Consider the following 15256-nt stretch of genomic DNA (forward strand, 5'->3'; position numbering starts at 1 on the left):
CACCATATTTAGGCAGCCATATTATTTTAGTGTTTCGTGGGTGATTGTTCCTGTCTCTGTGTTTGTTTACACCAGATAGGGCTGTTTTGGTTTTTCGCGTTTCTTGTTTTGTATATTGTTCGTATTTTTTCATCTTTATTAAAGATGTACAAAGATAACCACGCTGCATTTTGGTCCTCCTCTCCTTCGACAGAAGAAAACCGTAACACATATGTCAAATGACATTCTAAGCGTGCGTATCATTCTACAGTTGACATTCTGCTACGTGTTTGGGACCAGATGGACCAGTTCAAGATAAATGTCTCAGATAAAAGTGAAAAACATGTATGAATACAAACATATAGAAAAATGTGATTGTTGGCATCTGAATCGTTTGATAATATATGCATAAATGTCAACAAACAACTCAATAAAATGTTTATTATAATTTATTAAAATACTGTACAATAGATTGTTGTATATTTAATTAGAAAGGTAGTTAAGTAGAATAGTCACTTTTAGTGAAGTTGCGTGTATCTGTTAATTGTCCCAAGTTGTGACTGTGAGAGCTGTAGCTATGTGCTGCAACTTATAGTCATTTCTAGCCACTGAGACAAATAATTCACCTCAGGACAGGCAGAGGCTGAAATATGATTGGGTGTTGCTATTATCAACCTCCTCTGACAACACAACCTTGGATTAGCCACAACTCTGAGTAAAATTAAATGTGTTGGACACACAGATGCCTCCTTCTGGGAAAATAAATGTATTTGTCTAGCCTGGTCCCAGATCTGTTTGTGGTCTAACCAACTCATTGATCACTATCAAGCCATGACAATGAGTGACAAGGAGATGTAATAATACCACAAAGACTGGCACTCAGGGTATTAGTTGTCTAGGTCTTCTGATGTAATTGTTTTGTCCTGCTCAGTGGTTACCCTCTACACATCTATCTATTCAGCTGCCCCCATTGGAAAACCCTTTGAAGATCCATTTTGTTTTCAGGTAGAAGCCTTTCGGTTCCAGGTAGTACATTATTTTGGTCGTACCCTTATCTAGACATTGTGTCACATGTATAATAGACTAACATTTAGTTTTCAACAGCAGAGATGTGTATAAACCTGCTGTCTGACTCTCCGACATTTGCAACATTGTTTCAATATTTAAATTCGATCTCCAGCTATCCCATAATATTGAAGTCGGGACAAGACAGACAGGCAGGCAGCGTTTATCAATGAGTCGAATTCATGAATCAGCTACATTAGGTACACCTTCCTAATATTGCGTTGCACCCCCTTTTGCCCTCAAAACAGCCTCAAGTGCATGGACTCTACAAGGTGTCTAAAGCGTTCCACAGGGATGCTGGCCCATGTTGACTCCACTGCTTCCCACAGTTGTGTCAAGTTGGCTGGATGTCCTTTGGGTGGTGGACCATTCTTGATACCACAGGAAAGTGTTGAATGTGAAGAAGCCAGCAGCGTTGCAGTTTTTGACACTAACTGGTGACCCTGGCACCTACTGCCATATCCCATTCAAAGGCACTTACATCTTGTGTCTGGCCCATTCACCCTCTGAATGGCACACATATACAATCCATACCTCAATTATCTCAAGACTTACAAATCCTTCTTTAACCGGTCTCCTCCCCTTCATCTACACTGATTGAAGTGGATTTAACAAGTGACATCAATAAGGGATCACAGCTTTCACCTGAATTCACCTGGTCAGTCTCACGGAAAGAGCAGGTGTCCATAATGTTTTGTCCACTCAGTGTATAAATCCCTGTAGAGTCTATTGGCGCACTGGTGCATCAATCTAAGTCCCATAATATGAAAAAATCCCCCCCAAAATCCCCATTAAAATCAGTTTAAGCTAAAGATATGTTTTCTTGTATACGTTTTTTGGCAATGCATGTGTTTCATTCCCCCGCATCTCCCTTCTGCATCTGCAGTGTAAGGTGGCCGGGCCACAGAGGTGTTTGTCAGACCATGAGACATCCCAATAATCGGTCTTCTCACTAAAACGTCTGTAGCATAGGAACGGTTTGGCCTACAAACTCTGTGGAAAGATCAGACTCTCTTTTTTTGTCCGGTTTGCTCTACAACTCCCACAAGCCCCAGAGGACTCATCTGAAGTTGATACCATTGATGTGCCATCTTCTGTTTGTAGGGACGGTAGAAGGAAATTATATTATAGGAATTTTGGTATTTAAATAAAATTTCCCATAGAATAACAATTATTCGGAGAATACCCACCAATACAGCACTGTGTACATTCAGAGGGAGCTGGTCTCTGTATTACAGTTCTACTGAGTGTTCATACCACTGACATACTATTATGAGCTGTTCTGACTGCAACTAAGCATTTATATAAGGTCATTTAAATGTTATACATGGTTATACCTAGTTATAACCACTTATAACCACAGGCATTTTGATCAGAACAAGTTGGTTGACAAAGTCATGGAAGTTTTTAACAATTGAACAACTGAACAGCTCTGCCACCTTCCTCTGTGGATGACGTGTATTGAGAAACAGATCTCTACCTTAAGCAGAAAGGTTTTAATGGGGGATTTTGTATTATTATGCTAATTAGATCATATAAAATAAATGTGTGAAGCTTGAATTCAATTGCACACACTATGCATCCATTCTCCCTGTCACAAAGGGATTCATGGCTGATTTAAGATGAAATCGTCAACCTTGTTTCAGTCAACCCTGTTTCAGTCAACCCTGTTTCAGTCAACCCTGTTTTAGTCAACCCTGTTTCAGTCAACCCTGTTTCAGTCAACCCTGTTTTAGTCAACCCTGTTTCAGTCAACCCTGTTTCAGTCAACCCTGTTTTAGTCAACCCTGTTTCAGTCAACCCTGTTTCAGTCAACTCTGTTTCAGTCAACCCTGTTCAGTCAACCCTGTTTCAGTCAACCCTGTTTTAGTCAACCCTGTGTCAGTCAAGCCTGTTTCAGTCAAGCCTGTTTCAGTCAACCCTGTTTCAGTCAACCCTGTTTCAGTCAAACCTGTTTCAGTCAAACCTGTTTCAGTCAACCCTGTTTCAGTCAAGCCTGTTTCAGTCAACCCTGTTTCAGTCAAACCTGTTTCAGTCAAACCTGTTTCAGTCAACATTGTTTCAGTCAACCCTGTTTTAGTCAAGCCTGTTTCAGTCAAGCCTGTTTCAGTCAAACCTGTTTCAGTCAACCCTGTCTCAGTCAACTCTGTTTCAGTCAACCCTGTTTCAGTCAAGCCTGTTTCAGTCAAGCCTGTTTCAGTCAACCCTGTTTCAGTCAACCCTGTTTCAGTCAAACCTGTTTCAGTCAACATTGTTTCAGTCAACCCTGTTTTAGTCAACCCTGTTTCAGTCAAGCCTGTTTCAGTCAAACCTGTTTCAGTCAACATTGTTTCAGTCAAACCTGTTTTAGTCAACCCTGTTTCAGTCAAACCTGTTTCAGTCAACCCTGTCTCAGTCAACTCTGTTTCAGTCAACCCTGTTTCAGTCAACCCTGTTTCAGTCAACCCTGTTTTAGTCAACCCTGTGTCAGTCAAGCCTGTTTCAGTCAAGCCTGTTTCAGTCAAGCCTGTTTCAGTCAACCCTGTTTCAGTCAACCCTGTTTCAGTCAACATTGTTTCAGTCAACCCTGTTTTAGTCAACCCTGTGTCAGTCAAGCCTGTTTCAGTCAAGCCTGTTTCAGTCAAGCCTGTTTCAGTCAACCCTGTTTCAGTCAAGCCTGTTTCAGTCAAGCCTGTTTCAGTCAACCCTGTTTCAGTCAAACCTGTTTCAGTCAACATTGTTTCAGTCAACCCTGTTTTAGTCAACCCTGTTTCAGTCAAGCCTGTTTCAGTCAAGCCTGTTTCAGTCAACCCTGTTTCAGTCAAACCTGTTTCAGTCAACATTGTTTCAGTCAACCCTGTTTTAGTCAACCCTGTTTCAGTCAAGCCTGTTTCAGTCAACCCTGTTTCAGTCAACCCTGTTTCAGTCAACCCTGTTTCAGTCAACCCTGTTTCAGTCAACCCTGTTTCAGTCAACCCTGTTTCAGTCAACCCTGTGTCAGTCAACCCTGTTTCAGTCAACCCTGTTTCAGTCAACACTGTTACTTTATTTGGCACTTAATAGGCCCTTTGAATGTTAAAATTAGGTGAAATATTAAGTAGTTTTCTTTTTTCCCAAGTTGCACTTCTCAAAGGGGGCTATATTGGTATTACTACATAGTTATAGTTTCAAGTCATGAAGATTGTCACGTTTTATCAAGGTGGGTGGAATCAGGTGCAGAGAGCAGGTTTCAGTGATTCGACAGTTTATTCTCCGGCGCACAAAAAACACGGTCAACCCAACACACAGGGTGAATAATCCAAACCAGGATCAAAAATAGACCGGAGAATAAAACACAAGTACTACACCAAATGACATGAATACAAAAACAATCCCGCACAAAACAAGGGCGGGACAACCTACTGCATATAAGGACGTTAATTCAACTAAAATACACACAGGTGAAACTAATAAGACAAAACCAACAGACAAACAAAAAAGGGATCGGTAGTGGCTAGTAGGACGGTGACGACGACCGCCGAGCACCGCCCGAACAGGCAGGAGAGCCAACTTCGGTGGAAGTCGTGACAAAGATTGAATTAATTAATAGATTTTATTTGACAAATGTAAAATACATGTAATGTTTCCTTTGTTGCCGAGTAGAATACATGTATATTGTAGAAATCTGTCCTTCTGCACCTGAACAAGGCAGTTAACCCACTGTTCCTAGGCCGTCATTGAATATAAGAATTTGTTCTTAACTGACTTGCCTAGTTAAATAAAGGTCAAATAAATAATATTAAAAAATCATAGATGACTAAAAACACAATTGTCTAACAAAATGTCCATATATCCATTTACATTAGAAGTTCACCTCTTTAACCCTTTTTGAATCACAAATAGATGAATTAAATGACCTCAAAAAGGTTGATCTGATTTTTTTATTCATAATCACCTACAGTATACATGTTATTATGTATCACCTAATGTCACGCCCTGGTCTTAGTATTTGGTGTTTTCTTTAATATTTTGGTCAGGCCAGGGTGTGACATGGGTTTATTTATGTGGTGTATTTTGTATTGGGGTTTTAGTAGGTATTGGGATTGTGGCTTAGTGGGGTTATCTAGCATAGTCTATGGCTGTCTGAATTGGTTCTCAATCAGAGGCAGGTGTTTATCGTTGTCTCTGATTGGGAACCATATTTAGGCAGCCATATTCTTTGAGTGTTTGGTGGGTGATTGTTCCTGTCTCTGTGTTTGTTGTAACCAGTTTAGGCTGTATAGGTTTTCACGTTACGTTTATTGTTTTTGTATTGTTCGTTTTTTTCATCTTTATTAAACATGTATCAAAATTACCACGCTGCATTTTGGTCCGACTCTCCTTCACCGCATGGAAATTACCACGCTGCATTTTGGTCCGACTCTCCTTCGACGGAAGAAAACCCTAACACCAAATGTGTTTATAAATTCATCAAGGACCATGTTTAACATTAATATTGAAACTATTACAGCTCATTTCCGTCTTTTTTTACCGTCTTATCTTCTTTATCCAAATGACAAGAGCTGCTCCACCTAAACCAGCTGCCCCAACCAACAGAATTGGTGTTGCTATCACAGCCACTACTGGGACTACAGCAAGTACTGTAGTCCCAGCTACTGCTGCCCCAACAGCTGCTGCTGAAGTTAAACCTATCGCAATATTTTCTCTTGTTGCTCTTTCCCGTCTCCTCCTTTCTTCTTCCTGTCTCCTCCTTTCTTCCTCCCGTATCTCATCCTCTCTTCTCCTCCTCTCTTCCTCCATCTCCTGTTTCTTTCTCTCATCCTCCTCTCTCAATTTTTTCTGAACCTCCTGGTACATCTCATTGGTGTAGTGCTCTCCTCCATTTATTGCCACCATCTCTTCTATCTTAATCAGCAGCTGTCTGACCTGAAGACGGTCATCCTTCTGATCATTATCGAGACAATGGTATCTTCCCCAACAACTTTTGATCAGTTCCTGAATTGAAACACAAGGATTCAGAAACTCCTCAACTGTTTTCCCCTTCAATTGATCTTTACCAGTGAACAGAATGATGGTGTACTTTGATGCTTTGTCTCCAAAGTTCTCCTGGATCCACTTCACAGTGTCCCTCTCCTCCTCTGTGAACCTCCCCAGTCTGATCACCAGCAGGAAGGCGTGAGGCCCTGGGACTGACATGTAGATGGCCTTTTCTATCTCACTTTTCATCTCTTCTTGAGACATGGCTGTGTCAAAGAGTCCCGGGGTGTCGATGACATCAATCTTCCTCCCATCCACCACTCCACTCTGTTTCTCACACTGTGCAGTTACAGACACAGGAGAGGCCTCTTCTGTAAAGGCATCTTTCCACAGGATGGTGTTTCCTGTTGCACTCTTCCCTGCTCCAGTCTTCCCCACCAGAACTATCCTCAGATCAGCTGGCTGCTCTGAATCGGTGGAAATACAAACTGTAATACAGTTTCATCATTGTTTGTTACTAAATTCATTCAACTAGATTCACAGGAATCATATTTAGCTAACAGCAACAGTGAAGACTAGCTATTGCATCACCAGTTTTATTTGTCCAATACTGTTATCTTACCTGCAGGGCTGTCATTCTCCTCGGGATAGGGTGATGAAACAGCTATGGGTCTGGATCTTTCACGTAGGCAGAATCCATCTACAGAACCTGAAATGAAATGTTTTTTCCTAGTATCTTTGCAACATTTATTCAAGGATTACATAGTATACTCTGAAATATGTATTATTCATGAGAGAATAATGTGATCTGGATTTCTGTACATTGGTTGTCTTGGTGACGCTGTGCAGGGTAGCCTAGTGGTTAGAGCGTTGGACTAGTAACCGGAAGGTTGCGAGTTCAAACCCCCGAGCTGACAAGGTACAAATCTGTCGTTCTGCCCCTGAACAGGCAGTTAACCCACTGTTCCTAGGCCGTCATTGAAAATAAGAATTTGTTCTTAACTGACTTGCCTAGTTAAATAAAGGTTACACATATAGTGTATGCTCTAGTATAAAATAAGGTTCACCATTTGCTGTTTGACAACAGAGGGAATTGTGGTTAATTCATTATATGACCATCGTTCTGACCATAAAGGAATGGAGTCTTACTCACCAAAGCCTGATGTCTCTGCCTCCTTTAGTAAAGGAACTGTAGTAAACATAAAACAATACATGTATAATTGTATAACAGTTTTTCTTATTTATTGTAACTTTTCAAAAAGTTTTCACAAATCACTTCATATAACACCTACGTTGTAAAGCTGGTATTAAGTACTATATAACCATATGAAGCTGGTATTAAGTACTATATAACCATATGAAGCTGGTATTAAGTACTATATAACCATATGAAGCTGGCATTAAGTACTATATAACCATATGAAGCTGGTATTAAGTACTATATAACCATATGAAGCTGGTATTAAGCACTATATAACCATATGAAGCTGGTATTAAGTACTATATAACCATATGAAGCTGGTATTAAGTACTATATAACCATATGAAGCTGGTATTAAGTACTATATAACCATATGAAGCTGGTATTAAGTACTATATAACCATATGAAGCTGGTATTAAGCACTATATAACCATATGAAGCTGGTATTAAGTACTATATAACCATATGAAGCTGGTATTAAGTACTATATAACCATATGAAGCTGGTATTAAGTACTATATAACCATATGAAGCTGGTATTAAGTACTATATAACCATATGAAGCTGGTATTAAGTACTATATAACCATATGAAGCTGGTATTAAGCACTATATAACCATATGAAGCTGGTATTAAGTACTATATAACCATATGAAGCTGGTATTAAGCACTATATAACCATATGAAGCTGGTATTAAGTACTATATAACCATATGAAGCTGGTATTAAGTACTATATAACCATATGAAGCTGGTATTAAGCACTATATAACCATATGAAGCTGGTATTAAGTACTATATAACCATATGACGCTGGTATTAAGTACTATATAACCATATGAAGCTGGTATTAAGTACTATATAACCATATGAAGCTGGTATTAAGTACTATATAACCATATGAAGCTGGTATTAAGTACTATATAACCATATGAAGCTGGTATTAAGTACTATATAACCATATGAAGCTGGTATTAAGTACTATATAACCATATGAAGCTGGTATTAAGTACTATATAACCATATGAAGCTGGTATTAAGCACTATATAACCATATGAAGCTGGTATTAAGCACTATATAACCATTTGAAGCTGTTATTAAGTACTATATAACCATATGAAGCTGTTATTAAGTACTATATAACCATATGAAGCTGGTATTAAGTACTATATAACCATATGAAGCTGGTATTAAGCACTATATAACCATATGAAGCTGTTATTAAGTACTATATAACCATATGAAGCTGGTATTAAGTACTATATAACCATATGAAGCTGGTATTAAGTACTATATAACCATATGAAGCTGGTATTAAGTACTATATAACCATATGAAGCTGGTATTAAGTACTATATAACCATATGAAGCTGGTATTAAGTACTATATAACCATATGAAGCTGGTATTAAGTACTATATAACCATATGAAGCTGTTATTAAGTACTATATAACCATATGAAGCTGGTATTAAGTACTATATAACCATATGAAGCTGGTATTAAGCACTATATAACCATATGAAGCTGTTATTAAGTACTATATAACCATATGAAGCTGGTATTAAGTACTATATAACCATATGAAGCTGGTATTAAGTACTATATAACCATATGAAGCTGGTATTAAGTACTATATAACCATATGAAGCTGGTATTAAGTACTATATAACCATATGAAGCTGGTATTAAGTACTATATAACCATATGAAGCTGGTATTAAGTACTATATAACCATATGAAGCTGGTATTAAGTACTATATAACCATATGAAGCTGGTATTAAGTACTATATAACCATATGAAGCTGGTATTAAGTACTATATAACCATATGAAGCTGTTATTAAGTACTATATAACCATATGAAGCTGGTATTAAGTACTATATAACCATATGAAGCTGGTATTAAGCACTATATAACCATATGAAGCTGGTATTAAGTACTATATAACCATAGGAACCTGGTATTAAGTACTATATAACCATAGGAACCTGGTATTAAGTACTATATAACCATAGGAACCTGGTATTAAGTACTCACCACGTTCGTCTGCCATGCTGGTTTTTCTATCTTACGTTTGAGGAATTAAGTTCATCCCACGAAAGGTACTTCGGCTCTCTTCTCCGTCTCACAGAAGTCCAGGTGAAGTTGAATGCTTCTCTCTCTTGCCTTTAAGAAGGAGGAATGTGTTGTAGGAGGTACATGTGGGTTTCTTCCCAAATGGCACCCTGTTCACTTTATAGTGAACTACAATAAAGGGAATATGATGCCATTTGTGACACATCTTTCCTTCTTTCTCTTTAGATACCTATCTGGTCTTTTACCATTCCAGCTGTATGGAATGTATTTTGATGTTGTTCTGAAGACAACATGTCTAGTCATGTTTCCTAACAGGGAAAGAGACACTGTAGATACTCAACATGATGATAATAGATAAAACAGTCATGAGGTTATTTCAGGACAGGCTCACTAGCATGGTGACTACTATAGTATTACAGTGTATTCAGAAAGTATTCAGACCCCTTGACCTTTTCCACATTTTGTTACGTTACAGCCTTATAGCACTCTAACAATCAGGCCTTTATGGTAGAGTGGCCTTGAGATGGTTTCTACAACTTGATGGGAGTCAAGTTGGTCAATTCAATTGATTGGACATGATTTGGAAAGGCACACACCTGTCTGTATAAGCATTGACAGTGCATGTCAGAGCAAAAACCAAGCCATGAGGTCGAAGGAATTGTCCGTAGATTTCCGAGACAGGATTGTGTCGAGGTACAGATCTGGGGAAGGGTACAAAAAAATGTGTGCAGCATTGAAGGTCCCCAAGAAACCTGTTTTTGCTTTATCATTATGGGTTATAGTGTGTAGATTGATGAAGGGGAATAAAACAATTGAATCCATTTTAGAAGAAGGCTGTAACGTAGAACAAAATGTGTAAAAAGTCAAGGGGTCTGAATGTTTTGAATACTTTCCGAATGCACTGTATATTTGTCCTATTTAACGTAGTGTGTACTTGTGGGATTTGAAAATGTGTTTGTTGCATATCCTAACTCCCCCTGAGACATCTGTGGAGACTAGGTTCAAAGCCATGGTCAGACATTTTTCTGGCTTTCCTGGAGGAATTGTGCCTTGCTCACAAGCATGGTGAAAGATTCTTCACCTTGTCAGCTCCGGGATTCAAACCAGCGACCTATGGGTTACTGTACCAAAGATCTGACCTCAGGTAGCAGTACAGAACTACGGCCTGGATTCAATCCAAGGTGTGTTATAGAGCAGTGCGCTAGACAGAAGATAATGGGTCTGTGAGGAAATTTCCCCGTTCACGAAAGATCACATTAATGATGAATGCAGAGATTGGCTCAAGCATAAATTACCTTTAAAGATGCATTGTCAGCTGTCTAGTGAGCTGCTCTACAATGTGTCAAATCAAATCAAATGTTATTAGCAGATGTTAATGCGAGTGTAGCAATATGCTTGTGCTTCTAGTTCCGACTGTGCAGTAATATATAACAAATATTCTAACACAGTCACAACAACTGCCTTATACACATAAATGTAAAGTGATTGAACAAGAATATATACATATAAATATGGCCGTGCTGCATAGGCAAGATATAATAGATGGTATGAAATACAGTAAATACAGTGGGGCAAAAAAGTATTTAGTCAGCCACCAATTGTGCAAGTTCTCCCACTTAAAAAGATGAGAGAGGTCTGTAATTTTCATCATAGGTACATTTGGGCTTGGCCACAGTGTAGTTTGGAGTGTGACTGTTTGAGGTTGTGGACAGGTGTCTTTTATACTGATAACAAGTTCAAACAGGTGCCATTATTACAGGTAACGAGTGGAGGACAGAGGAGCCTCTTAAAGAAGAAGTTACAGGTCTGTGAGAGCCAGAAATCTTGCTTGTTTGTAGGTGACCAAATACTTATTTTCCACCATAATTTGCAAATAAATTCATTAGAAATCCTACAATGTGATTTTCAGGATTTTTTTTTCTAATTTTGTCTGTCATAGCTGAAGTGTACCTATGATGAAAATTACAGGCCTCTCTCATCTTTTTAAGTGGGAGAACTTGCACAATATGTGGCTGACTAAATACTTTTTTGCCCCACTGTACAAATGAGATGAGTAATGTAGGAGATGTAAACATTATTAAAGTGGCATTATTTAAAGTGACTAGTGATACCTTTATTAAATCCATTTATTAAAGTGGCTATGCTGGGTCTGTATGTTGGCAGCAGACTCTCAATGTTAGTGAGGGCTGTTTAACAGTCTGATGGCCTTGAGATAGAAGCTGTTTTTCAGTCTCTAGGTCCCAGCTTTGATGCACCTGTACTGACCTCGCCTTCTGGATGATAGCGGGGTGAACAGGCATTGGCTCGGGTGGTTGTTGTCCTTGACAAACTTTTTGTTCGTCCTGTGACATCGGGTGTTGTAGGTGTCCTGGAGGGCAGGTAGTTTGCTCCCGGTGATGCGTCGTGCAGACCTCACTACCCTCTGGAGAGCCTCACGGTTGTGGGCGGAGCAGTTGCCGTACCAGGCGGTGATACAGCCCGACAGGATGCTCTCGATTGTGCATCTGTAAAAGTTTGAGTGTTTTTGGTGACAAGCCAAATTTCTTCAGCCTCCTGAGGTTGAAGAGGCACTGCTGCGCCTTCTTCACGATGCTGTCTGTGTGGGTGGACCATTTCAGTTTGTCCATGATGTGTACACTGAGGGACTTACAACTTTCCACCTTCTTCCCTACTGTCCCGTGCATGTGGATGGGGGGGTGCTCCCTCTGCTGTTTTCTGAAGTCCACGATCATCTCCTTTGTTTTGTTGACGTTGAGTGTGAAGTTATTTTCCTGACAACACACTCCGAGTGCCCTCACATCCTCCCTGTAGGCCGTCTCGTCGTTATTGGTAATCAGGCCCACTACTGTTGTGTCGTCTGCAAACTTGATGATTGAGTTGGAGGCGTGCATGGCCACGCAGTCATGGGTGAACAGGGAGTACAGGAGGAGGCTGACCACGCACAGGAACCATATTCAGCTAACAGCAACAGTGAAGACTAGTATTATTTGTCCAGCACAACTGTTATCTTATGCATGGCTGTCATTCTCCACGGGATAGGGTGATGAAACACCTATTTATTATTTTATTTCACCTTTATTTAACCAGGTAGGCTAGTTGAGAACAAGTTCTCATTTACAACTGCGACCTGGCCAAGATAAAGCATAGCAGTGTGAACAGACAACACAGAGTTACACATGGAGTAAACAATTAACAAGTCAATAACACAGTAGAAAAAAAAGAGAGTCTATGTACATTGTGTGCAAAAGGCATGAGGAGGTAGGCGAATAATTAAAATTTTGCAGATTAACACTGGAGTGATAATTGATCAGATGGTCATGTACAGGTAGAGATACTGGTGTGCAAAAGAGCAGAAAAGTAAATAAATATAAACAGTATGGGGATGAGGTAGGTAAATTGGGTGGGCTATATACCGATAGACTATGTACAGCTGCAGCGATCGGTTAGCTGCTCAGATAGTAGATGTTTGAAGTTGGTGAGGGAGATAAAAGTCTCCAACTTCAGCGATTTTTGCAATCCATTCCAGTCACAGGCAGCAGAGAACTGGAACGAAAGGTGGCCAAATGAGGTGTTGGCTTTAGGGATGATCAGTGAGATACACCTGCTGGAGTGCGTGCTACGGGTGGGTGTTGCCATCGTGACCAGTGAACTGAGATAAGGCGGAGCTTTACCTAGCATGGACTTGTAGATGACCTGGAGCCAGTGGGTCTGGCGACGAATATGTAGCGAGGGCCAGCCGACTAGAGCATACAGGTCGCAGTGGTGGGTGGTATAAGGTGCTTTAGTAACAAAACGGATGGCACTGTGATAAACTGAATCCAGTTTGCTGAGTAGAGTATTGGAAGCTATTTTGTAGATGACATCGCCGAAGTCAAGGATCGGTAGGATAGTCAGTTTTACTAGGGTAAGTTTGGCGGCGTGAGTGAAGGAGGCTTTGTTGTGGAATAGAAAGCCAACTCTAGATTTGATTTTAGATTGGAGATGTTTGATATGAGTCTGGAAGGAGAGTTTACAGTCTAGCCAGACACCTAGGTACTTATAGATGTCCACATATTCTAGGTCGGAACCATCCAGGGTGGTGATGCTAGTCGGGCGTGCAGGTGCAGGCAGCGAATGGTTGAAAAGCATGCATTTGGTTTTACTAGCGTTTAAGAGCAGTTGGAGGCCACGGAAGGAGTGTTGTATGGCGTTGAAGCTCGTTTGGAGGTTAGATAGCACGGTGTCCAAGGAAGGGCCGGAAGTATACAGAATGGTGTCGTCTGCGTAGAGGTGGATCAGGGAATTGCCCGCAGCAAGAGCAACATCATTGATATATACAGAGAAAAGAGTCGGCCCGAGAATTTAACCCTGTGGCACCCCCATAGAGACTGCCAGAGGACCGGACAACATGCCCTCCAATTTGACACACTGAACTCTGTCTGCAAAGTAGTTTGTGAACCAGGCAAGGCAGTCATTAGAAAAACCGAGGCTACTGAGTCTGAGCCTTAGGTGTGGATCTTTCACCTAGGTATAATAATCCATCTACAGAACATGAAATGAAAATGTTTTGTCCTGGTATCTTTGCAACATTAATTCAATGATTCCATAGTACACTCTGAAATATGTATTATTTAAAAGAATGTGATGTGGATTTCTGTACTTTGGTTGGCTTGGTGACGCTGTGCATATTCTGTTTGCTCTAGTATAAAAAAGGTGAACAATTCACTGTTTGACAACAGAGGGAATTGGGGTTTATTAATTATCTGACCATCTTTCTGACCATGAAGGAATGGAGCCATACTCACCGAAATCTGTCGTCTCTTTCTGCTCAAGTAAAGGAACTGTAGTAGACATAAAACAATACATACATGTCTAATTATATATCAGGTTCAGATTGATATATGTACAGTTCTTCAAATTTAATGGAATTATTCTAAATGTTTTCATGAATCACATGTTATAAACGTTATAAAGCTGTTATTAAACACTCACTATGCTCATCTGCCATGATGTTTTTTTTATCTCATGTTTGAGGACTGAAATTCATCCCACGAAAGGTCCTTCAGCTCTCTTCTCCGCCTCACAGAAGTCCAGGTGAAGTCGAATGCTTCTCTCTCTTGCCTTTAAGAAGTAGGATTGTGTTGTAAGAAGGTTCATGTGGGTTTCATCCCAAATTCCCTTTATAGTGCACTAGGGTCCTGGTCAAATCGTGCACAATAAGGGAATTATTTTATGCAACTAGGCAAGTCAGTTAAGAACAAATTCGTATTTACAATGACGGCCTAGGAACAGTGGGTTAACTGCCTGTTCAGGGGCAGAACGGCAGATTTTTTACCTTGTCAGGTCAGGGATTCAATCTAGCAACCTTTCGGTTACTGGCCCAACGCTCTAACCACTAGGCTACCTGCAGCCCCATACCAGTTGATGTGCCATTTGTGACACATCTTTCCTTCTTTCTCTTTAGATACCTATCTGGTCTTTTACTAGAGCTGTATGGAATGTATTTTGAAGCCATCAACATGTCTAAGCAAATTTTCTAACAGGGAAAGAGAAAACTGTAGATACCTGACAAGATGACCAACAAGACCAACACTTCTGTGAGCAGGCCTTTCTAATCGACCTGGCCCGGGTATCCTGGAAGGACATCGACCTCATCCCGTCAGTTGAGGATGCCTCGTCATTCTTTAAAAGTAACTTCCTCACCATTTTAGATAAGCATGCTCCGTTCAAAAAATGCAGAACTAAGAACAGATACAGCCCTTGGTTCACCCCAGACCTGACTGCCCTCGACCAGCACAAAAACATCCTGTGGCGGACTGCAATAGCATCGAATAGTCCCCGTGATATGCAACTGTTCAGGGAAGTCCGGAACCAATACACGCAGTCAGTCAGGAAAGCTAAGGCCAGCTTCTTCAGGCAGAAGTTTGCATCCTGTAGCTCCAACTCCAAAAAGTTCTGGGACACCGTGAAGTCCATGGAGAACAAGAGCACCTCCTCCCAGCTGCCCACTGCACTGAG

At 40.3% G+C, this 15256-nt stretch overlaps 1 protein-coding gene across 4 annotated transcripts in view; it reads right to left on the reverse strand.

Annotated features, from left to right (window-relative positions):
- Positions 1 to 4929: 4929 nt before the first annotated feature.
- Positions 4930 to 15256, reverse strand: part of LOC109884510 (GTPase IMAP family member 7-like) — a 30245-nt gene continuing 19918 nt past the window's right edge. The window contains exons 2-7 of one of the 4 annotated variants that reach the window (XM_031811614.1): positions 14231 to 14359; positions 14044 to 14079; positions 9221 to 9349; positions 7133 to 7168; positions 6602 to 6688; positions 4930 to 6467 (exon numbers count right to left, since the gene is read on the reverse strand). In XM_031811614.1, the coding sequence (XP_031667474.1) occupies positions 5530 to 6467; positions 6602 to 6688; positions 7133 to 7168; positions 9221 to 9236 (1077 nt within the window). In that variant the 5' untranslated portion in view covers positions 9237 to 9349; positions 14044 to 14079; positions 14231 to 14359 and the 3' untranslated portion in view covers positions 4930 to 5529. Of the gene's footprint in view, positions 6468 to 6601; positions 6689 to 7132; positions 7169 to 9220; positions 9350 to 14043; positions 14080 to 14230; positions 14534 to 15256 lie in introns of those variants that run through there. The other 3 variants (XM_031811617.1, XM_031811616.1, XM_031811615.1) reach the window with 3 other exon arrangements.

Source organism: Oncorhynchus kisutch, unplaced genomic scaffold (assembly GCF_002021735.2).
Source record: "Oncorhynchus kisutch isolate 150728-3 unplaced genomic scaffold, Okis_V2 Okis01b-Okis20b_hom, whole genome shotgun sequence".
In the NCBI taxonomy this organism is placed as follows: Eukaryota; Metazoa; Chordata; class Actinopteri; order Salmoniformes; family Salmonidae; genus Oncorhynchus; species Oncorhynchus kisutch.